At 43.6% G+C, this 24,052-nt stretch overlaps 1 protein-coding gene across 6 annotated transcripts in view; it reads right to left on the reverse strand.

The window, feature by feature from the left end:
- The window catches only part of TMEM131L (transmembrane 131 like), a 170,001-nt gene that overhangs the window by 140,742 nt on the left and 5,207 nt on the right, over positions 1-24,052 (reverse strand). For 5 of the 6 annotated variants that reach the window (XM_071092912.1, XM_071092911.1, XM_071092914.1 and 2 more), the window contains exon 3: positions 21,085-21,128. In XM_071092912.1, coding sequence (XP_070949013.1) covers positions 21,085-21,128 — 44 coding nt within the window. Of the gene's footprint in view, positions 1-5,999; positions 6,151-21,084; positions 21,129-24,052 lie in introns of those variants that run through there. The other variant, XM_071092913.1, reaches the window with a different exon arrangement.

The raw sequence follows: 24,052 nt of genomic DNA on the forward strand, positions 1-24,052 counted from the left end.
ATTTGTTCTGCAAAACTAGCTTAAGGCCAGCCTGTGAAGTAATGCTTAGGCAAGGATAATTTGATACCTTTCTAAAGAATTCCTATCCATTAAATCCATAGCCTAATCTATTTTGATGCCCTCACTTTGAATGGGATTATTTTAAAGAAATCGCCTTTCTGATTTCAGGTCTCGCCGCCCTGGAGCAGGGCTAGCTTGGCATTCGGAGGCCTCGTTGGCACTCTAGGAATTCATCTTCAGACTTATTTTCTGGCCAGGGCTGACATCCACTCCTTTAAGCCCAGCACAGCCACATCCTCATTACTCCACTGAAACAGTTCCACACTTGTTTTGTGAAAGCAAATCTCGGTACCCAAAAATCACTAAGCCAAGGGAAAGGTCAAGCTGGGAACCATGCCAGGCAAATCTGCCTCCCGTTTTATTCCTAAATAAGATAGCTACAAAGATTTTAAAAAGTTATGTACCTCCCTCACAATTTACCCACAAGGAAATTCCTTGTGGGCTTCAAGATCTTTACCCTAAAACAGTTCTGTTGGATTTCACCCTGGCAATGTAAACTGATAGCTCATCACAGGTGGAGACAGAAAGTCATCCCTCTGCTCACCTGAAAAAAATGCATATTTGATTGCTTCCTCTGCCCTATTGTTCATGTAAAAATGCATTCACTGAGGCAGACTAAATTGCGTATTCAGTCAAAAGCTAATCAAGGACTCAGAAGAATGCAACCTTTTGTCTCTTACCCACCTATGACCTGGAAGCCCCTGCCCTCCCCTTATACATACTGATTGATGTCTCACGTCTCCCTAAAATACATAAAAGCTGTATCCCGACCACCCTGGGCACAGGACCTCCTGAGGCTGTGCTCCGGGCATATCCTTAACCTTGGCAAAATCAACTTACTTTTTTTTTTTTCAGACGGATTCTCACTCTGTCGCCCAGGCTGGAGTGCAATGGCGCAATCTCTGGTCATTGCAACCTCCGCCTCCCAGGTTCAAGCAATTCTCCTACCTCAGAGCCTCCTGAGTAGCTGGGACTACTGGTGCATACCACCACGCCTGGCTAATTTTTGTATTTTTAGTAGACACGGCGTTTCGTCATGTTGACAAGGCTGGTCTCGAACTACTGACCTCAGATGATCCACCCTCCTCAGCCTCCCAATGTGTGCTGGTATTACAGGCGTGAGCCACCGTGCCCGGCCATAAAATTAACTTTCTAATTTGGTACAGATCTGTCTCAGATATTTTGGGTTCACAGTTTGGTGAATAGCTACTGCCCCTCCTCAGACCCCTCTCACACTTCCCCAGGATCACGCAGGTAAAGGGTGAACAACCGGCAGAGCAGGAGCCCCAGCAGGTCACCCAATGCACTGGTCTCAGAGCAAATGTCTACAATATCCCCCTAACCAAGCCCACTGGTGCTTAGGCCCTCTTAGCGCTCCCCTGACGGAGAGCTGTTAGCTAAAGAACTTTCCAGCTTTTCCGTTTCCCATAGCCTCATAATCACTCCTCATTTGCAAGAAGACAACTTCCTGTTCTTCAGGTGAGACAGCCTAAGGCAAGGTCTGCAACAGGATGAAAACAACTTTGGCAGAAGGGGCTTTCCTCGGTTCACAGCGCTCAGGACAATAAGACTGTTGTATCAGATGTTAAAGGTAGTTCTTTCTAAACGTCTGTTTCCCCTTATTGTGAGTTTCCCCAAGTCAAGATGTCTTACTTTTTAATGGACCTTACGGCATAATAAAAAAATACAATCTCATTAGCAAATGAAAACACTGAATATTTTAGAAGTTTCTTCCAGACTGCAGAGAAAATTTTTCTGTAAAGAAGTCAGTATCATAAACACCTTTCTGTGTCAAATATTGTACTACAACATTATCCATATGGATGTACTATTGGACATTAAGTTGCTCCTAATTTTTTCCCCGTATAAACGGATGGATATAATTGTAAATACGGCTTGTAAATTTATCCTACTTCCTTAAGAAATTCTTAAGAGTAGAATTTTGCTGAAGCATGCACATACCTTGATATGCACTGCCAACTGCAAATTCCACTATTAACAGTTTCTTTTGTATAGACTAACCCCTGGGATCCTCACATAGTACCTTATGAGATAAGTAGTGCCTTAATAGTACCTTATGAGATAGGTACAATTGGCCCAGTTTTACAGATGAGAAAACTGAGGCTTAAGATCACACACCTGGAGAGCCACAGAGATAGGATTCAAACCCAGAGCCCAGGTCCTAATCCATAACAATTCTAGCTTCTCAGACACAACTCATTAAAAAAAGGATTCTGCCACCCATAAGCCAGATCAGGATACCTCATTACAGTTACACAGCAGCCACCACTAAGAAAACGACCTTTTCGATTTCATAGCAGGTAATATTAGAGCATTTACATGCAAGGCATTTAAATGCCTTACATAGATTTATGTAATCTTCAAATCAAACTCTGTGGTAGGTACTATTAACAATACCCCTATTTGAGAGAGGGGCAAACTAAGGCATGGAGAGGTTTGGCAACTCGCCAAAAGTCACCAGCTAAGCAGTATGATGTCAGATTCAAATCCAGACGGTCTGGTTCCAAGTGTATCTCTTTTTTTTTTTTTTTTTTTTTTTAGACAGTCTAGTTCTATCGCCCAGGCTGGAGAGCAGTGGTGCAATCTCGGCTCACTGCATCCTCCGCCTCCTGGATTCAAGTGATTCTCCTGCCTCAGCTGGGATTACTGGTGCGCGCCACCATGCCCCACTAATTTTTTGTATTTTCAGTAGAGACGGGGTTTTACCATGCTGGCCAGGCTGGTCTCAAACTCCTGACCTTGTGATCCGCGGGCCTTGGCCTCCCAAAGTGCTGGGATTACAGGTGTGAGCCACCGCGCCCAGCCCCAAGCGTATCTTTTAGCCACTGAGCTACTACCCTACCTTGAGGTTGGACAAAAATCTCCTGCCTCAGGTCTTCATTACCATATCCACCTGTATCTCACCATCTGATCTCACAGCCTTGGCTCATTCCTGACCTTCCTTTCCCCTACTCCTTACCAAGTTCTCCTCCAGAGCTCAGCCTGCTGCTCTTATCCACTCAACTCCTCCAGCTCAGTCCCTACTTTCCAGTCTATTCTTTCCACCCTGCCCCCAGCCCTGAGCCAAATTATACAAAGCCAGAAAAGATATATAAGTTTAAAAAAAAAACTAAATTTAAAACTCAGCTCATAAACACACCTTACTTTAAGTGTAGCCAAAGTCACATGTTCCTTCTCTTTATATACATTCCTTCAGAGCACAGACTGTGTTTATAACCTACTAGCTTAACCAATATGCTTCAGGGGCTTTCTAGCAGGCATGCCATGCCAGTTTTTTATATCTATTGTATTTTCTTCGAATCACTTATTACATCAGAATATTTGTTTTCCCAGGTCTAAAGTGGTAGACTTATTTTACACACAACCTTGAGATTCCACCTATGATTTAAACAAAGTTTTATGCATATTAATAAGGATTCAGAATATTATTTGAAAATCTCTCTGAAACTCATTAATTTGGAAAATGTAATAATTTGGATAAGGTCTAAATTCTAATTTTCCTCAAACTTTATTTTTAATTTAAAGTGAACTAAAAAGAAAAAACTGGGCTATGTGCAGTGGCTCATGCCGGTAAACCCAGCACTTTGGGAGGCTGAAATGGGAGAATTGTTGAGCCCAGGAGTTTGAGGCCAGCCTGGGCAACACAGTGAGACCTCCGTCTTCAAATAAATTTTTTTTTTTTTTTTTTTAATTAGCTGAGCAAGGTGGCACGGACCTAGAGTCCCCACTACCTGGAAGGCTGAGGCAGGGGCATTGCTTGAGCCCAGGAGTTCAAGGCTGCAGCGAGCTATGATCATGCTACCTACACTCCAGCTTCGGTGATGGAGCAAGGCCCCATCTCAAAACAAGAAGGAAAAAACAGCCAAGTGTGGAGGCTCCTGCCTACAATCCCAACACTTTGGGGAGTGGGCAGATCACTTGAGCTCAGGAGTTCAAGACCAGCCTGGGCAACATGATGAAACCTTGTCTCTACAAAAAATATTTTAAAATTAGCTAGACATGGTGGTACGTGCCTGTAGTCCCAGCTACTCAGGAGGCTGAGGTGGAAGGATGGCTTGAGCCCGGGAGTCTGAGGTTGCAGTGAGCCGAGATTGGGCTAATGAACTCCAGCCTGGGTGACAGAACCAGACCCTGTCTCAAAAAAAGAAAAGAAAAAAACCCACACTCTAAAAAAGTACTACTAAAAAATAATCCAAATATCCAGGGACTAATTATATTAAACGTGTATATAAGACTTTCACTATACTAAATAAATGCATAAAATGTGTAACTTAGAATAAAATGACTAATTTGACAAAGTAGTTTAAATTGTCCCTAAACAGATTTACATGACTAAAAATTAGTCTTACCACATGAATGATTACAGAGCAACAAAAAAGCTGATAAGGACGACTGAGAAAACAATCATACAAAAGACTAGTGATTTACTCTCATAAGACTGACACCTATAATTACCATCTACCTGATAAAAATCCCCAAAGCAGGTGCGTGGACAAAAAATGCCTCCAATCCATCTCAAAACACGGTTTTTTCTCTTCTCTCTTTACCAGTTTCCTATTGCACTTACTTCCCACCTACTCTCTTCTCTTCTATTAGCCAATATTACAGGTGTTTAGGTATCTAGGAACATGTCTTTCCTTCACCAGTTTCCTCTTTTATCCCCAGTTCAAAAGTGGAAATAAAAAGAAAACAAGTAGTGCGCATTTACGTGACAGGCCTTAAACTCAGCAAGAGACCACGTTACTTGATATCTATGTGTCCATAAATCCTATTCCACATGCCACAAATGTATTTCTGACTTCGACACAGACAATACCCATATGACATCTCTGAACGGGGTCTTGTTTTTGTGCTTTTCTTTAGGTTTTAGGCTCTTTTTCTTTCTTTCTTTTTAATTTTTTTTGAGATGCAGTCTCCCTCTATCTCCCAGGCTGGAGTGCAGTGGCGTGATCTCAGCTCATTGCAACCTCCACCTCCCAGGTTGAAGCGGTTCTCCTGCCTCAGCCTCCCAAGTAGCTGGGACTACAGGCCCATGTCACCAGACCCAGTTGATTTTTTTATTTTTAGTAGAGACGGGGCTTCACCGTGTTAGCCAAGATGGTCACCATCTCCTGAACTCATGATCCGCCCGCCTCGGCCTCCCAAAGTGCTGGGATTACAGGTGTGAACCACCGCGCCCGGCCGCTCATTTTTTAAATCTAGAAGTTTTTGTTTCCAACAAGGAGCAACATAACTTTCATGGGCCCTTCAGGAACTCACGATAACTTTATGTTTACCCAAGTAAACAATTAGGAATAACCTCCCTCTCTTAACTATATGACCTGAAAGTGGTGAATTAATGAAATCCCTTCCCAGTTCCCTAAACATACTTTCAAATTAAAATAAGGCCTGAATTTACAACCCAGGTTAAATGGATTAAAAGATTAAGGACTAGAGAGCAAGGGCTTTCTCCATCTCACTCTCACATTTCAACCTCAAATTACCCCAGCCCTCTAATGACTAGAGTAGTCACTGTAAAGGCGCCTAATTACCCACAAATTACACCAACTGTAATCAATTTCAGGATCACAGATCAGATTTTCCCAAAGCATGAATCTGCTAATTAAGTTACATGAAAGTCAAACTAACACGCAATTTGGATGTGACATTTATCCACCTGAAAGTAGACCTATAAGTATTTCAATTCACAGTAACAGCAGCTATTCCCTATGGACAGCACTATTACACACTTGGAAAACTGCAGTTGAAATACATGGAAGCGGGAAGAGACTCATCTATGATTCAAGCATTTCCAGGAAATAACAAAAGGATTCTCCTGGCAAACCAACAGAATGGCCCAAGACCTGCTTCAGCCTGGGAATCAACTCGTATTCATTTGCTAAGTTATACTGATAATGAAACAAGTTTAAGATACTCACATAGAGAGACACACCACAGCACACACAGCCTGGAACCAGTTAGTCGCATTTTTCTGAATTCTGATGCAAGGAACGAGGTTTGATTTCATGGTTTTGCCTATTTGCTCATTATTAAATCTGCCCACTTATTTCCCGCAAGAAAAAAAAAAAAAAACTGGGCCAGGCGCAGTGGCTCACACCTGTAATCCCAGCACTTTGGGAGGCCGAGGCGGGCGGACCATGAGGTCAGGAGTTTGACACCAGACTGACCAACATGGTGAAACCCCGTCTCTACTAAAAACACAAAAATTAGCCGGGCGTGGTGGTGGTGCATGCTTGTAAGCCCAGCTACTCAGGAGGCTGAGGCAGGAGAATCGCTTGAACCTGGGAGGCAGAGGCAGCCGTGAACTGAGATCGCGCCACTGCACTCCAGCCTGAGTGAGAGAGTGAGACTCAGTCTCAAAAAAAAAATAAAAGAAAAAATACTTCTCCCCAGCGCTCACAATCTTGTGTAAATAAAGAATTTTCCTTGGACGTGCTCCTACAGATACACAAAGAAATAATTCAGAAATAAAATCCATTCGACCAAAAGGCCAGGTTCAACGAGCTGGGAAGAAACTGCGTGGGTTTTGCGGCTGCGGCTGGAGACTGGTCCGTGCAGCTCTCAGGAAGGAAGCTTCACAGTGGATCGCTTCACACATCAACAGCCCAGTACCAAAAAGGCGTTTCTCAGGAGCCCTGGTGTTGGGGGAGGGCAAGGAAAACAGGTGAGGCACATTCACAAGAGCTCACAGATGAGTCTCGCTGGGGACTACGTGTTATGGGTTAAACTGTGTCTCCACCAACCCCAAAATGATATGTCAAAGTCCTAACCCCAGTACCTCAGAAGGTGACCTGACTTGGAAATAGGGTTGGTGCAGATGCAATTAGTTCAGATGAGGCTGGACTGGAGTAGGGTGGGCCTCTGCTTCAATATAACTCGTGTCCTTCTACCAGCCACATGAAAGCACGGGGACACCCAGGGAGAGTGCTGTGCGACAAGAGACTGGAGTGATGCAGCTGCAAGCTAAGAAACCCCACAGGCTGCCAGCGAGGCCGCAGACGCTAGGAAGAGGCGAGGGTGGACTCCCCAAGGGTTTGAGAGGCAGCACAGCCCTGCCGGCTTGACCGAGGACTTCCACCCTCCGGGCTGTGAGGAGAGAATACATTTCTGTTGTTCTAAAGCCACGCAGTTTGTGGCACTTCATTAGGCAGCCCTGGGAAATTAATACACCACACTTGAACTTGAGTTGCTTCCTATTGCCCTACTCCATCCAGCCCCCTCAGCTGGCAAATGCTCTCATTCCACCACAACAGAGCCGCAGGGAATCCCTGGGCTGCTGGGTGGCTGGGGAGGCCCCTCTCCCCTATAAGTGGCACAACAGACTCGGCTATCCCAGGCCCAGGCCCTTGTCCCAATTTTAGTCCTTCTCTCCAGGCTCCCGGCTGCCTCCTCCGGGCCCCACCCTCACCAGTGCCCAGTCCCCACTCCTCCCACAGGCAGCCCTGGCCCTCCAGCTGCAGGACGGGGTGTGGAAGTCCCCTTGGGGTGGGCAGCGCCCGTGCTGCTTCCGCCCACCCCAGTTTCTCACAGAATTTTTAGAACACTTCTTTCAGTTTTGCCTTAAGTAATATCCTTCCCCCTGCCCCAACAACCCCACTCTCACACTGGTGCACTCATGCACACTCACTCTCTTACACACAACTCAGCCACAGGCCCACAGGTCTCCACCTCTCACACAAAACTCAGCCACAAACCCTTAAGGGTCTCGGTCTCTGTCTCACACACACACGCACACAAAACTCAGTCACAGGCTCACCAGGGTCTCTCTCAACATGCACACATACACACACACCCCTCAGTCACAGGCTCACAAGGGTCTCTCTGTCTCTCTCTTACATACACAAATGCACACACACAACTCAGCCACAGGCCCACAAGTGTCTCTCTCTTTGTCCCTGTCTCCTCTCTCACACTCTCACACACACAGCCCTCAGCCACAGGCCCACCAGAGTCTCTGTCTCTGTCTCACACACACACACCCACATACCCCCCTCAGTCACAGGCCCACCAGGCTCTCTCACTCACACACACACACCCACATACCCCCCTCAGTCACAGGCCCACCAGGCTCTCTCACTCACACACACACACACACACACACACACACGCCTGCACAGCTCCACAGGGGCCTGGGCCAGGAGGCAGATCTGAGTACACACACCACCCTGTGCTATGAGTGGCCACTCCCATCCAACAACTGAGACTTTCTGTTACTGGGCCAAGGTTTTCTGCCAAACTCACTTCCCTTATAATGAATGAATTCTCCCTGAGAAGGTTCCTCAGTCCTCCCCTGGAAGCTGACCTGCGATGGCCTAACCCACCTGTTTACCAGGCATGCTAGGACATATGAGACCCTGATAGGTGGACACCAAAGCTCAGCCTGGAACCCCACCCCCATGTGCATCACCACAGCAGAACTTCTTCAGACACACTGGATCCACCAGCTAACACTCCACAGTCTGTGAAGAGAATACGTATGGATTCTAGGTTTGATAAAATCCTGGGCCAGTGGTGGTAACTCAGGCTGAAAAGCAACCATCTCCCAATTTCCACCACTGTTTTACCTACAAGACCATTTCTACCTCTCATTATTTAATCCTCCACAAAAAGTATATTTTGTAATGTGGTCCCTGAGCTGCCTCACCCTGGGCCAATGGTTCTCAAACTTGAGCATGCATCAGAGCCACCTGGAGGGCTTGTTAAAACAGATCGCTGGGCTCCTCCCCTACAGCTTCTGATTCACAGCAGGTCTGGGGTGGGGTCTGAGAACCGGCCAGTCTGTCGAGTTCCCAAGCGATGCTGATTTAAGTCTCTGGACCAGTCTTCAAGAAACACTGCCATAGACCGCTCATTTCTCGTTGAGCTCAGGTGACTCCCTCAGCATAGCACACACTGCTGTCGGCCTTCCACCGCCCCTTCCCTTCCTCCCACTTAGGCAAAGCCGGGTTGTGCTCCCTATGACTAAACCCTGCGGGACAGAGCTGATCCCATGGTTCCACCACTCCACAGGTGTGGGCGGGTGAGTGGTTCAAGGTGAGTGCAGACCCACCTGTAAGATGTGAAGGGGACGTCTGCTGGGGAGTACTTTTGAGAAAGTAGCCGGGGGGTTATTTTAACCTGCCTTTGGATGTTCAGGTGGGAGGCTGTGAAGCACACAGACCTCCTGCAAACTTGAGGGGAGATGCACAGCACACGGCGTCCAGCAGAACAGTCAGGTCCAAAGACCCAGGCTCCCAGGTGCTGACACTAACCTGCTGAGTAAACCAACCCAGAACCACCCTGCCTCCAGGCTTCTTGTTAAATGACATCATGCATTCTTTATTGTTTGAGCTGGTTGAGTCAGGGTTTTGTTACTTGCTGCTGAAAATAATCCCAAAGCAAAGCAAGCTGACAGGACAGCTCCTCTAAAGGCAACCTCTCAGCACACGTTTACAATGGCATGCGTTCCACAAAGTAATCCCAAAATTTCCGATTTAAATTTTCCATATTTCAAAAGCTGTGTAGCTGAGTATCTGTGGATAATCCACACTTAGAATTAGCATAAAACTAAAGAAGTTATCTAGCATACAGTAAAATATTACTGAAGGACCAACCCTGGGTCTATCTTACACGAGTCATGCTCATTTTTTTCAGGGATTTGCTAGGAACCATATAATACTAGGGCCTAATAAAGTATTCAGTTGCTTCCATATGTTAATCTTGGACGTAGTCTCCTTCGACAGACAGCTGTAGATCTTACTAGGAAAGTGGTTTTCCACTCCAAAGTAGAGAAGTATGCACTAAAAGAGAGAGGACACCTAGGATCATGCACATGTTCTGTCACTTCATAGCTCTATAACCTTCAACAAATTGTTTTACCTTGATGAATCTGTCTCCTCATCCATAAAACGGGAATACTACCACATACCCACCTGGTTACGTAAAGAAGATACATGTGAAAGCCCTTTGTAAACCATAAGATTTACACAAGGGCAATTACTTAAATCCACTTTTTACGGATTAAGTGGATTAACATGATCTGATTTGAAGAAACAGGATTAATCACAGTCCTAGAAGAATTACTCCACCAAAAATTCATACTACATACACCTGTCATAACTATCAATCGAACACTGGATTGTAATTCAAACAGAACCTCACCTATTGTAAATAATTTAGTGGCAGCAACATCCACAAGGTAGTTACAACCCTCAAAGTCAATGTTGTACAAGGCACGATATCAATATGAACTATTTACTATATACATTTTACAATGGTCCACTTGGCAGGCCACATGCTATGACTATGCTTTTCCTGAAGCTATTCTCTGGGATCCACCTTTAAATGCACCAGTAGGTGTCTGCACACTTCACAGGGGGGCAAATCATCTTTCCTACAGAAGAAGCTCAGTTTTAATCCAACAGGCATGTGTCATTTGGAGCCATGTTTTCCAAATTAAATACTAGAATAAACTGGGTAAAAACAATAGGGACTGGAGAATGTTTCTCAAACTGGGATGTGTATATGTATGTTAGAGAAGGCAATGCAATGGATTAAATATGGTCACCTTCCTGAAACATACATTGTACTAGATGATTTTTGGAGAATAATAAAAAGGAATAAACAGTGAGTAGTATTTAAATTCTCAACAAATGTTGAAGGTTTTTTTTTTTAATTTCTGAAGAATTTTCATGCTTATAGCAGATTTTAAAAACTACATCCCTACTACTTTTGGAGAAAACATTGAGAAAGACTACAATAAGCAAACAAGACTTTTCCTCATATCATTTATAAATTGGTTGCAAAGACAATGCTAAAACAATGGTTCCAAAAACATATTAATTGGGCACCACACATCTGTGAAATACTGCCTAGACTACCATAGTAATTATTTGTAACATGACAACATTCTTTTGTTTAATTGATGGGGGGGAAATTACTATTTACTTCGGGGTCATATTTCATATGTGGAAGACTCGAACAACAAACTAATACTTTGATGACAATTCACTTAAAACAAGTAACAAGCTCCCAGGAGACCCCATTATCTTGAGATTGGTGTTCCTAGACAGAGAAGACTGCCTTGGGAAATTTCTCCTTTGAGCCTGGGAACTCCAAGCTCTGCTACCTTCTTAAGCAATAAGAAGCTTAATATCACAACATATCCAGAACACCCTCACAGAATTAATACTGCTGCCGATGTTGGAATCCATCCAAAAAGTACATTCATCTCTCACTGACCCAGCGTGGCGAGTGAAAGCAATCTGAAGCACAAAGCCCACTGCGTAAGAGAAGCCGAAACGTCAGCTTATACCTGACTCTCTAGCTATATGCCTTCCTAAGAAATGTTAAGTTTGGCTCTCAACTGCAAAACATCCAAGTCTCTTCTCTTTCTCACACAGCAGTACCTGCATTCTTGCCTAAAACAAGCTTCTCATAGTCTTTTATTATTTTCAGAGACAGGGTCTCTCTGCCACCCAGGCTGGAGTGCAGTGGCAAAATCACAGCTCATGGCAACCTCAACCTCCCAGGCTCAAGTGAGCCTCAGCCTGCCGAGTAGCTGGGCCTACAGGTGCACATCATCACGCCCCACTTTTTTTGTTTTGTTTTGTTTTGTTTTTGTAGAGACAGGGTCTCACTTTGTGACCCAGGCTGGTATCAAACTCCTGAGCTCAAGCCAATCCTACCACCTCTGCCTCTCAAAGTGCTAGAGGTATGAGCCACCACACCCAGCCTCCTAAGTCTCTTCCTGGGTTGTTGGATTTGTCTAGCTCTTTCTTCAGAACACACATCTTACTGAAAGATTCCATGAAGTTATTTTGCTGTTAAATATTATGACGTATAGCAATAAGTAGTCAAGCCACTGAGTGGCATATGGAATGAAGCAAAGCTGATTCAGACTTTAGTGCTGAGTTAAACCACTTCTCCCAAAGGCAATCTCTAGTCTCAAAAGTAAGGAACACTTGAGTTTCTGGAACTGCCTCACCACATTTACGTATAATCTCCAGCTTCCCCAGACCTTAATTCTACTTTTTTGTTTCAGGAATGTTGACATTAATGAAGTGTTTTGCCTATTTTTACTCTAGACTAACCCTTCAAGATTTTTTTTCCAAAATTCTTAAAGAATTAAGTAATTCTTTAATATGGAATTATTAAAGGTTAAAAAAACCTTTCAATATAAAGATAAAAATGAATACAAACCTAATCACCCTGGTGCTTGTAAAAACATATTATCTAGAAGGAACTAAAAGTGTTTTTAGGGACTGGACACGATGGCTCACGCCTGTAATGCCAACACTTTAGAAGGCTGAGACAAGAGGACTGCTTGAGTTAGAGACTACTGTGGGCAACATAGGAAGACCTCAGCTCTACAAAAACGAAATAAAAAAAATATTAGCCTGGCATGATGACATGCACCTGTCGCCCCAGCTACTGGGGAGGCTGAGGCGGGAGGACTGCTTAAGCCCATGAGGTCCAGGCTGCTGTTCACTATGACAGCACAACTGAACTCCAGCCTGAGCAACAGAGCAAAACCCTGTCTCAAAAAATTAATGAAATAAAAGTCTTTAAGAACTAAAAATTTCAATGAAAACCAAAATTAGTATTCTGATCCTACTGTACTGCTTTTCTGATTTATTTCAACTGAAGGGTAAATAACTATATAAATAAGTGTCAAAAGCTTTGCTAAAAACTTCACATTTTTTTCACCTAAAAAAAGGTTTTTGTGGCTTGAATATAATTTTAATATATACCAACAACCCTGTTTAAAAATCTGTATCATATTAAGGAGAACACCTAAATTATGAGCTCTAAAACAGTCAAAAAAAAATTTACATTGTTATAGCTGCACAGACCATGGTTGAATGCATTCATTCTGCAAAGTTCCCAGGACCCACAGTACCCTGTAGAAGGTACCATAATGCTATACATGGATAGAGTGAATAACCCATCCTCTCTAAAAACACACTAACTGGCCAGATGCAGGGGCTCATGCCTGTAATCCCAGCACTTTGGGAGGCTGAGGCAGGCGGATCACGAAGTCAGGAGATCAAGACCATCCTGGCTAACACGGTGAAACCCGTCTCTACTAAAAATACAACAACAACAAAAAAATTAGCCGGGCATGGTGGCAGGCGCCTGTAGCCCCAGCTACTCAGGAGGCTGAGGCAGGAGAATGGCATGAACCTGGGAGGCGGAGCTTGCAGTGAGCCGAGATAGCGCCACTGCACTCCGGCCTGGGCGACAGAGCAAGACTCCATCTCAGAAAAAAAAAAAAAAAAAAACACCAACTACAGTAACTCAGCATAAAAATACAGCCTCGGCCGGGCGCAGTGGCACACACCTGTAATCCCAGCACTTTGGGAGGCCGAGGTAGGTGGATCACGAGGTCAAGAGATCAAGACCATCCTGGCCAACATGGTGAAACCCCGTCTCTACTAAAAATACAAAAATTAGCTGGGTGTGGTGGCACGTGCCTGTAGTCCCAGCTACTCAGGAGGCTAAGGCAGGAGAATCCCTTGAACCTGGAAGGCAGAGGTTGCAGTGAGCCAAGATCGTGCCACTGCACTCCAGCCTGGTGACAGAGCGAGATTCCATCTCAAAAAATAATAATACTAATACAGTCTCTGGGCCAGGCGAGGTGGCTCACACCTGTAATCCCAGCACTTCGTGAGGCTAAGGTGGGTGGATCACTTGAGCCCAGGAGTTCGAGACAAGACTGCCCAACAAAGTGAAACCCCAACTCTACAAAAAAATACAAAAATTAGCTAGCTGTGGTGGCAGGTGACCACAGTCCCAGCTACTTAAGAGGCTGAGATGGGAAGATCCCTTATGCCCAGGAGGCGGAGGTTGCAGTGAGCCAAGATCATGCCACTGCACTACAGCCTAGGTGACAGAGCAAGACCCTGTCTCAAAAAATAAAAATAAAAGAATACAGCCTATAACACGAACACGAGTCCTGTTATTTCAATGGCAAATACAGTTTACAGGCTTGAACATGGAGGACGTGCAAAACTAACAAGTAATCAATTTAAAAGGTTTAAATGTAGAAGTACGAGCTTGCATTCCCTCAGCAGCTCTTCACCCAGGTGTCAGCTCTTCACCCAGGTGTCAGGTATGAGGTTAGGTGCTAGGGAGACAAGTGCATGAGACTCAGAAACTTGGGAACCCTGAGAAAGGTAATTTCCAAACAGAGGAGTAACGGCCTTGTGCTAAGATAAGTGCCGGGGTGCTACAGAAAGCAGGACGGAGGGAGATGGCTGGGGAAGAGAAGAATAAAGTTTTGGCAAAAAAAAGAGCCCAGGTGAATGACCAGAAAGTGAGACTGGAGGAAGAGGCTGAAGAGGCCTCAATCCCCAAAGGGCTTCTACATCACTGATGCCATGCTCAGGACCCTGCACATCCATCCCCAAGGTAGTGCAGTCCGTAAAAGGCTGTTCTTCAAAGGGATGACAGGAAAGGATGTAGGACAGACGCGCATGAGGAGAACAGGATGCGGTGGCTACAGAATGGAGGTAGGAGACCACGTGAATGAGACTTAACCACACCTTGTGACAGCAGGCACAGGAATTGGGGACAGAGAGAGGCCCAGGAGCTCAGTTCAGGACACAGTAATTTTGTGGCATCTGCAAGCTAAAGGAGAACTCTGGGGAGAAGGTTCGATCCACGTTCAACTTCCTTCTATACAGAGTATGTAAAAAGCCAACAGAGCAACAAATATATACACTGTTATGTAGCCATAAAAATTTTTTTTAAATTTTTTTTAAAACCAACGGCACAGGCCAGGTCACCTAGGGACATGACAGGGTGGGAAAATAGGAAGGTCCCCAGTGGAACCCTGGGGAGATACTTCAGGTTAAAAAGTATGAGATCCTATCAACAGGAAAGGAACTTCCCATGTCTTTTTTCTTTCTTTTTTTTAGGCAGAGTCTTGCTCTGTCACCCAGGCTGGAGTGCAGTGGCGCGATCTCAGCTCACTGCAACCTCCACCTCCTGAGTTCAAGCACTTCTCCTGCCTCAGCCTCCCGAGTAGCTGGGACTACAGGCTCAAGCCGCCACGCCTGGCTTATTTTTGCATTTTTAGTAGAGACCGGGTTTCACTATTTTGGCCAGGCTGGTCTCCTGATGTCAGGTGATCCGCCCACCTTGGCCTCCCACAGTCCTGGGATTACACCCAGCCTGGAACTTCCATTTCTGAATAACAAAGAAAAGTGAGAAGTAGTTCCATTCCCTGTGGGGGTCTGAGATCCTTCACTGCCAAAAGCGAGTGTCCCTAAAGATTAAGTCGTTCTTGTCTGCAATTATATCTTCCGGTATGTTGCTGACAGGACAATGAGATTCTCTTCAGGTTCTGGCTCCCAAGATCCACCTTTCACTGGTGTTAAACTATTTCAGAAGAACACATTTTGCTGCTGTTACTACTAATCAAAGTACATTTTAAAAACAAAAAGCCACCAAAAAAAAAAAAAAAAACCTTTCATAGACATTGTACCTAGACAGTATTTATGATTTTTATAACCATTTTTAAAACCTGAAGTAATATACTACTCATACGTTGTCAATGCTTAAACTTTTGCTATTCAAATACAACTCAAAAAAAGGCTTACCAGACAGAGATATATACAGAGAGCCAGACATGCTTCCCAGAGCATTCAATTCTAGTAAGAGCTGAAGTCAGTTCCCCTTTGCTCTCATCGCTGAATTCCCAAAAACGATCTTTCTTTCTCAGCAAAGGAACAGATTACTGTTGATATTTGAGAATACCCAGGGAAAAATGGGGATAAAGAGGAAAGAGGGAAGAACGTTTTTCAAATATTGCTTTTCTGGCTTTCGACCAAATACAATTACATAGCATCCACAGAAGATGAAGGCAGGAAAACATAAACAAAATCTTCAATGAGGCCAATTACCCTGAAAGCTTTCCCAGACTTTGAGGTAACAGGCAAGCTGCTCTAGGAAGCCTCCTGCCCAGAACTCACACTGGTCCCATTCCAGCCCCACCTTGGGCAGTCTTGCCAGTAAAACAGAGACCTTCGATTCTATCTGTCCAGTCACAGACATCAGTGCTTCCTTTACATTTGGGGAACATGCTAAGACTGCCTCACAGTCAAATGTATTTCTCAAGTCCCAAGTTAGGAGTGACTCCTCTGTATGGATTCTTAAGAGACAATGCATTCATTCTGTGGAATTGATAAACGGTGCTTCTATTGACTTTAAGTCCACCTGACCATCATTAAGCTGGTATCATGGGGTAGTTATTAAAATTAAAACCACAACAAAGTTTGAAAAATGTGTAAACAAATGTTAATAACTTCATAAATAAGATTAAGGATAAATGACATTAAAACAGCAGAGCAAATCTAATATTGGATTATAACCCAAAGTATAAATATCCATGAGCTCACAAGATATAAATAAATGAGAACTGACAAATCTCCCATACAGAATTTCACATAATTTGTGTCGGTGAAGCTCAACTTCACTTAATGACTTGCCTCCAAAAAGGACATTAGGGAAAAACTAGTAAAATGTGAATAAAGTGTGAAGTTTAGCTCATAGTAAGATACTAATGTTGGTTTCTCAGTGACAAACGTACCACAGTAATATAAGATATTAACATTAGGGTTAAATGGGTGAGGGGTATACAGGACATGTCTGTACTATCTTTGTAATTTTTCTATAAACTTAAATCTACTCTGAAGCAAAAGTTTTCTTTTCAAAGTAGCAAGAAATTAGATGGGTTTTGGGGAAGTTACAAAATTAAGAAGGTAGAAGGTAAGTGAATAGTAAGTACGTAGCTGACTAATTTACCAATCACAGAACATTACACTTACAGAGCTACTTCTTGGAGACAGCTCCAGAATCTGCATTTTCAAAAAATGGACACAAAGGTTTTTAAAAGCAGCATCCCACCCACATCATGATCATTTCTTTACACATGAGGAACAGACCTCAACCCAAGAAAAGCCAAAAGAAACAAAGAGGCTTACAAGTCAAGTTTTTAAAAAGTAGAAGTAAAAGAGAAAATACTGGAATATTTAATATCAGGAAGATAAAACATCTAAATCAAGGCTGATCAGACTGTGAACTATGATGCATTGAGTTTTAAAATGAATCCAGGCAGGGACAGGAGATTGGAGGCTGATGGCTAAAGGGTAAGGCACTTCTTCTGAGAAGACAAAATGTTCTTCTAAAATTGATCGTAGTAATGGTTATACAACTCTGAACATGCTGAAAACCCACTGTGCACTTTAAATGGGTGAATTATATGCTATGTGAACAACATCTCGATCAAGCTGTTACCAAAAAATAAATAAAGCCAGTAGGTGATAAAACAAAATGCAATAGAAAATAGAATACATTGCAGGCAACAAGAGTATTATTTTCTGAAACTTTAATTCATTTTTATAAATAAGTACATCGATTATACACATGTATATATTCATACATCCATATATATGCTTGCAAGTACACAGGCATGATGTAAAATTTATTTTTTATATGTCATCGTCAAAAAGGACCCTATTCTCCCTCATTCCCACATCTTTCATTCTGATAATCTGATGCTGTGTGAAAAGACCAATAAGGATGAAATCTACGAATACCCTAAAGTTTGATTTTTGAAAAAACTAGCAAAAAGAAACTAGTCCTAAATAATAAGAATGGAGAGAACTGCATCTACAAAAGAAAACAAATACAAAGGCACTTGCAACACAGCTGTCTATGGGCTGCACACACCCACACCTGGGTCTGCAGCCCTGGCCTCCAAGCTCCAGAGAGATATCAACTCTCTACCCGCCATCTCCCTGTAGATGTGTCATATCAAGTCTGAGATTCCTAGGAGGCAGCCGAACACAGTTTCTGATTCCTTCCCCACTAAATCCTTTCCCGGCACAGTCATCACCATCTCTCCAGACATTTAAGCCAAAATCTAGATGCTTTCTCTCCGTGATTTCTCTTTCCCTCACACTCCACAACAAATTCAACAAGTAAAGGATCTGTCCCACCTCAAGAATATATTCAAAAAGTTCCATTTCCCTCCATCCACTACCAACCCCCTACCCTGATATCAACATTCCTCAACTTTTCTTGCTCCCATACACCCAAAAAGGATGTTTAAGTTGTGTCGCATTTACAATTGTGAGCATTTACCAGCTGTAAAAATGTAATCTCTGCCACACTGTACATACTGGTATTTTTAATAAAACTCACAATCCCTTTTTAAAATATATTCAATGGAATCTAAATACCACTGAAATGATATCTATCTTTATGCTTTTTTTTAAATACAAAAATAAACTTCATGGCTGGATATCTTATATTGTTCCTTTTCCTCCATGAAATCATTTCTATTCCACGTCACCCAAGGAATTTTAACTGAATACGAATTTATGTTCAAAGCCTTCTGCTAAAAGACTATAAATACAAATTGAAATTTCAGGTTTTTAAAAAATTTTTCCTATGACCATAAGGCCTAAATATTTTTTCCTCTGAATTAAGTCATCAATACAGGCCAAGCGTGGTGGCTCACGCCTGTAATACCAGCACTCTAAGAAGCTGACGCCGGTGTATCACCTGAACTTAGGAGTTCAAGACCAGCCTGGCCAACATGGTGAAACCTCATCTCTACTAAAAATACAAAAATTAGCCAGGCGTGATGGTGTGCATCTGCAATCCCAGCTACTCAGGAAGCTGAGGCAGGAGAATCACTTGAACCCAGGAGGGGGAGGTTGAAGTGAGCCAAGATCACACCACTGCATTCCAGCCTGGGTGACAGAGTGAGACTCTGTTTCAAAAAAAAAAAAAAAGTTATCAATACAATTTGTATTAGTATAGTCGGATCCCTGAGGGATTGGTTCCCGGACGTCTCAAGAATGTCAAATTCTGAAGATGCTCAAGTCCCTGATATAAAATGGTATACAGTATTTGCATATAATCTATGCACATCCTCCTGTATACTTTAAGTCATCTCTAGATTACTAGTAATACCTATTCTCTTAAAAATGGAATTCACAGGGCCAGGTATACCTAATACAATGTGAATACTATGTAAATAGTTTTTATACCGTATTAAGGAATAATGACAAGAAAAAGTCTGTACATATTCAGTACAGATACGGTTTTTTTTCCTGAGTATTTTCGATCCAGTTTGTTGTAATCCACGAATGCGGAAGTCACAGATACAGAGGGCCGAATGCATACAATTGATCAAAGCAACAAGTTCTACAAATTTTGATAGGTAATTAAACATAGAAAGTAAAATCTTATTGAAAATGCATCCTTTAATGAGATGAACAGAGCTGTTCTCCCCCCAGCTGCTTCATGTGAACATTACTTACTACTAGAATGAGACAGGTTTTTTATAAACTTAATCCTTTTTTAATCTTTTTTTTTTTTAATGTAAGTACTGAAAAAGCTTGTTGACATAAACAGACGAGTATGGAAATACCTTCATTACAGCACTGTCCCCACATTCTCTAAACTACCTCAGTGTTTCATCTAAAAATCACATAGTAAGCCATCATTAAAAGTAACCTGAATGATCTATCAGTTGTCAAATTCACCGGGTCCTCCTTCAGTTTTACTAAAAGCAACAATCTGAAAACCACCAAAGTTACTAAAGAATTTGTCATCTAATCAGAGTGGATCACTTTTTCCTAACAAACACCAATATTTCAAATTGTCTCTTTGCCCAAAATGAAGCCAACAGCAGGATTGGGGCTGGGTGAAAGATACAGCTTTCTTTTGTAAAGTGGAGAAATGAGATTGTGAAAGCAGAGGGGGAAAATGGTAACTTACAACTCAGACAGATCAGCTTTAGGAGATACATAGACCCTGGGGATCTGGAAGCCTATTCCTTGTAAGTTATCCTCCTACTTATACACCACTTAGAGTGTCTTCGTGTAGCTCCAAGGGACCCAATTTGACAAGTGACCAAGACTGCCCCATGGTATTCTCTTAAAAAATGGAATTCACAGGGTCCAGTGCAGTAGCTCATGCCTGTAATCCCAGCACTATGGGAGGCCAAGGCGGGCAGATCACTTGAGGTCAGGAGTTTGAGACCAGCCTGGCCAGCATGGAGAAACCCCGTCTCTACTAAAAATACAAAAATTAGCCAGGCATGGTGGCATGTGCCTGTAATCTTAGCTACTTGGGAGGCTGAGGCAGGAGAATCGCTTAAACCCAGGGGGCGGAGGTTGCAGTGAACCGAGATCATACCACTGTATTCCCACCTGAGGGACAGAGTGAGACTGTCTCAAAAAAATAATAATAATAATTCATGTTTTTTGATTTGCTAGTCCCCTACTTAAAATTCTTTAACAATTCATACCACACTTAAAAATAAAACCCAAATTCCTTACTGTGACTTCTAAAGGCCTACACACCTTATCTCACCATCCTACAAACCACACTGGACTTCTCCAAGTTCCTGGATCACTGGCAGGGCTGTCAGCCTCAGGGCCTTTGCACCTTCATTCCCTCTGACCAAAGTACTGTTCCCACTGCTGTGTGGCTGCTCCTGTTTCCTCCAGACTTCAGCTGGAATGTCACCTCCTAAAAGGAGCCTCACCTGACCACCCCATCCACCTCATTATTCTCTACCACAGGAAACTAATTATTGATAGCTCTTGTCATAAGCATAATCATTTTACCTACAGTAAAGACCTACTTGCCCACTACACAAAACAGAGGTCTTGTTTGTGTTTCATGTTCACCACCCAGCATGGTGCCTGGCACTCAATAGATGTTTATAAGCAAGAGGGAGGGCACAAGTACATCATGGAAAAAGTGAAATTGGTGAGTGGCGAAGGAGGGCCATTTCTAACAGCTTTCTAAACAACCTTATTTTAAAACAAAGTCGTATTAATTTATTAGAGGGTATAGGCAAGACAAATGCCAAAGAGAAAGGTGTATTACAGGTTAACACCAAACACATAAACACAGACATATACTGAGACTTCAGAGAGCACCCAAAGTAGGCAGGGACACTCAGCATGCAGGTTTCCAGCCCCATTTTTTCCTTACCTTTGTTCTTGAGAAGGCTCCTCCAGACCCTCTTCAGAATCACCCTGTTGAAAAAGAACATGTGTTAACCGTTGCTTCTTTCTTTTCTTTTTTTTGAGACAGAGTCTCTCTCTGTCGCCCAGGCTGGAATACAATGGCGCAGTCTTGGCTCACTGCAACCTCCGCCTCCCGGGTTCAAGCAATTCTCCTGCCTCAGCCTCCGGAGTAGCTGGGACTATAGGCACATGCCACCACACCTGGCTAATTTTTGTATTTTTAGTAGAGACAGGGTTTCACTATGTTGGCCAGGCTGGTCTCGAACTCCTGACCTTGTGATCCACTCGCCTCGGCCTCCTGAAGTGCTGGGATTACAGGCGTGAGCCACTGTACCCGGCCACCCCTGGGCAAATCTTATAGTCATCTTGCACTGCTCTCCTCCCTTCACCTCCTACCAGAAAGACCTACCCACTCACAGGAAACCCAGTTCCTACCTGTCATTTCTTCCAACACAACAGCCCACACCATCAGTAGCCCGGCTGCATTAGAAAGACAAACGCAGCTTTCTCCTCTGCCTGCAGACTGCTGCCTGCAACCATCCTGTGCACCATCGCACTCTGTGCAGCACAGACCAGTCTCCTCCTATCACTCACTCTTTATCACCCTTATCACACAGTAAGGACCCAGCACTCCATGTCATTGCGTCAGTCCCTGCTCAAGAACCTACGATGGCTCCCTCCAGCTGGTCAGATGCACACCAAGCTCTTCACCAGCATGCAGCACTGTCCCACACAGGCCCTGACACACCCAGCCCTACCCCTACAACCACACTGCAGCAGGCACCCTGGGCTCCAGCTGAAAATGTCTGAGCAAAAACGATGAACTTCACTGTCTACCAGGCGAGGCTCTGGGCTAGGCCCCAGGCACACACTTGCTGCTGCGGATCTCCAAGGCCTCCCTTGTCCCTAAGCCTTAGCTGACCTCTCCAAAGCAGGGTGCCTCTTCTCTCAGTTCCTGTATTTCAGCACTTGACTGTGGTCCCAGGGTATTACCAGTCTGATCTTGCCAACCACAAAGGGCAGGGTCAAAAGCATGTAATTCCCCCACTGCCTCTTGGGAAGTGCCTCAGGGCCTTTGCACTGCCTGTTCTCTCTCACCACTTTCAAAGACTGGTTCAAATACTGCCCTTTCAGAGTGGTACACTTTGACCTCTTAAAACTGCAACTCACATCACCACCCCACATTGCCACCACATAACATGTATGACCTTCGAACTGACTAAATTACTTAAAATTTATTCTCTGTCTTGTTTACTGTCTATCTCTATGCTTCCATTTAGACTGCAAACATCACAAGGGCAGGTGTTTTTTCTTTTTTGTCTACTGTAATAACATCCCTGACACGCACTGCTTGGCCCGCAGTACGTGCTCAATAAACATCTGCAGAGCTGAGTATGAGCCAGCTGTTTCTTAACTGCATGTGGATATGACTATTATGGGAACTTCACTTAGCAACTTTTTCTGAACCAAAATAGAATGTGACATGCTTTCCCTCAGACACAGAAACTTTACCACCATAATAGTGTTTTTCTGGTCAAACAGTACTGAAACTCACACAACATACGTAATGGCTAAAACCCTGGGCTCTGTAGTTAAACACTCACTGGTTTAACATCCCAGCACTGTCACTTTCTTATTACCTTGAGCCAAGTAATTTCGCTGCTCTGTGCCTCAATTTCCTCATCTGTAAACTTCATAGTCTTTAGTGTGTTCATGAATTAATACTCATAAAGAATTTAAATGATGCCAGCAGTGCCCAACCCATGTTGTTATTTTTTCATGTTGATAGAAGTTGATTAAACCAAAAATAAATCTCTATGACAAAAAGATTACCAAATACTGGTCAATGAGTCACTGGAGCAAGATGCTGTTACAGAACACAGTACCTGTGATAACAAAAACTCAGAATCTCAGTGTATCATTTCCTGTTTCACTTTCTACCAATTTCCGTTATCTACACCCTCTGACTTAAGATGCAGGAAAATCAACTTGACAATTTTAAAAGCAGATTCTTTCTTATTCATCAGTGTATCTCTGGGGACCTAATGGGCCCGCCCTAAAGGTCCATCTTTGCTAAATGAACAAATAAGGGCAGTGGAGCACCAAGCCTGCCCAGCACTGCCCAGCACCAACATGATTCTGTATTAGGTAACAGCTGCTCCTACTCAGCACCTGTCCCTGGTTCCCAAACCTGCTAACCATGGGGCACCAGGAGCGAGGCTTCTCTTCTCAAAGAAGTCTCAATGGATTGAAAGAACAGATTCTAGACTGCTCTTCTTGCAGCTAGAGCTGATTTTTTAAAATGTGATTGTCAAACAATACTAGGAAATCAACATTTAAGGCATTTCACCTGTTACCAGCAGACTTAGCCAACCTCATAAATAGGGGAACTAGGCAAGACACTGACAACTGCCTCTCCTCCACCAGGATGACTTCATGGGCAGTACTAAATGTCTACTGTATGCAGGACACTGTGGCCGCAGCAGGGCACCAACCCTTAGCAGGCCAGACCCTCAAAGGAGAACTCAGTTAAGGCAACAAGGCACGCACAAGATAAAGGAGAAAAACAAAGACACGGGCCGGGCGCGGTGACTCACACCTGTAATCCCAGCCCTCTGGGAGGCTGAGGCAGGCAGATCACAAGGTCAGGAGTTCAAGATCAGCCTGACCAACATGGTGAAACCCAGTCTCTACTAAAAATACAAAAATTAGCCGGGCGTGGTGGCGCATGCCTGTAATCCCAGCTACTCAGGAGGCTCAGACAGGAGAATCACTAGAACCCAGGAGGCAGAGGTTGCAGTGAGCTGAGATCGCGCCATTGCCCTCCAGCCTGGGCGACAAGAGCAACACTCGGTCTCAAAAGAAAAAAGAAAACAAACAAAAAAAACAAAGACACTACAGGAAACTCAAAGAGGGAGAAACGATGACAATGC

Source organism: Macaca nemestrina, chromosome 3 (genome assembly GCF_043159975.1).
Source record: "Macaca nemestrina isolate mMacNem1 chromosome 3, mMacNem.hap1, whole genome shotgun sequence".
In the NCBI taxonomy this organism is placed as follows: domain Eukaryota; kingdom Metazoa; phylum Chordata; class Mammalia; order Primates; family Cercopithecidae; genus Macaca; species Macaca nemestrina.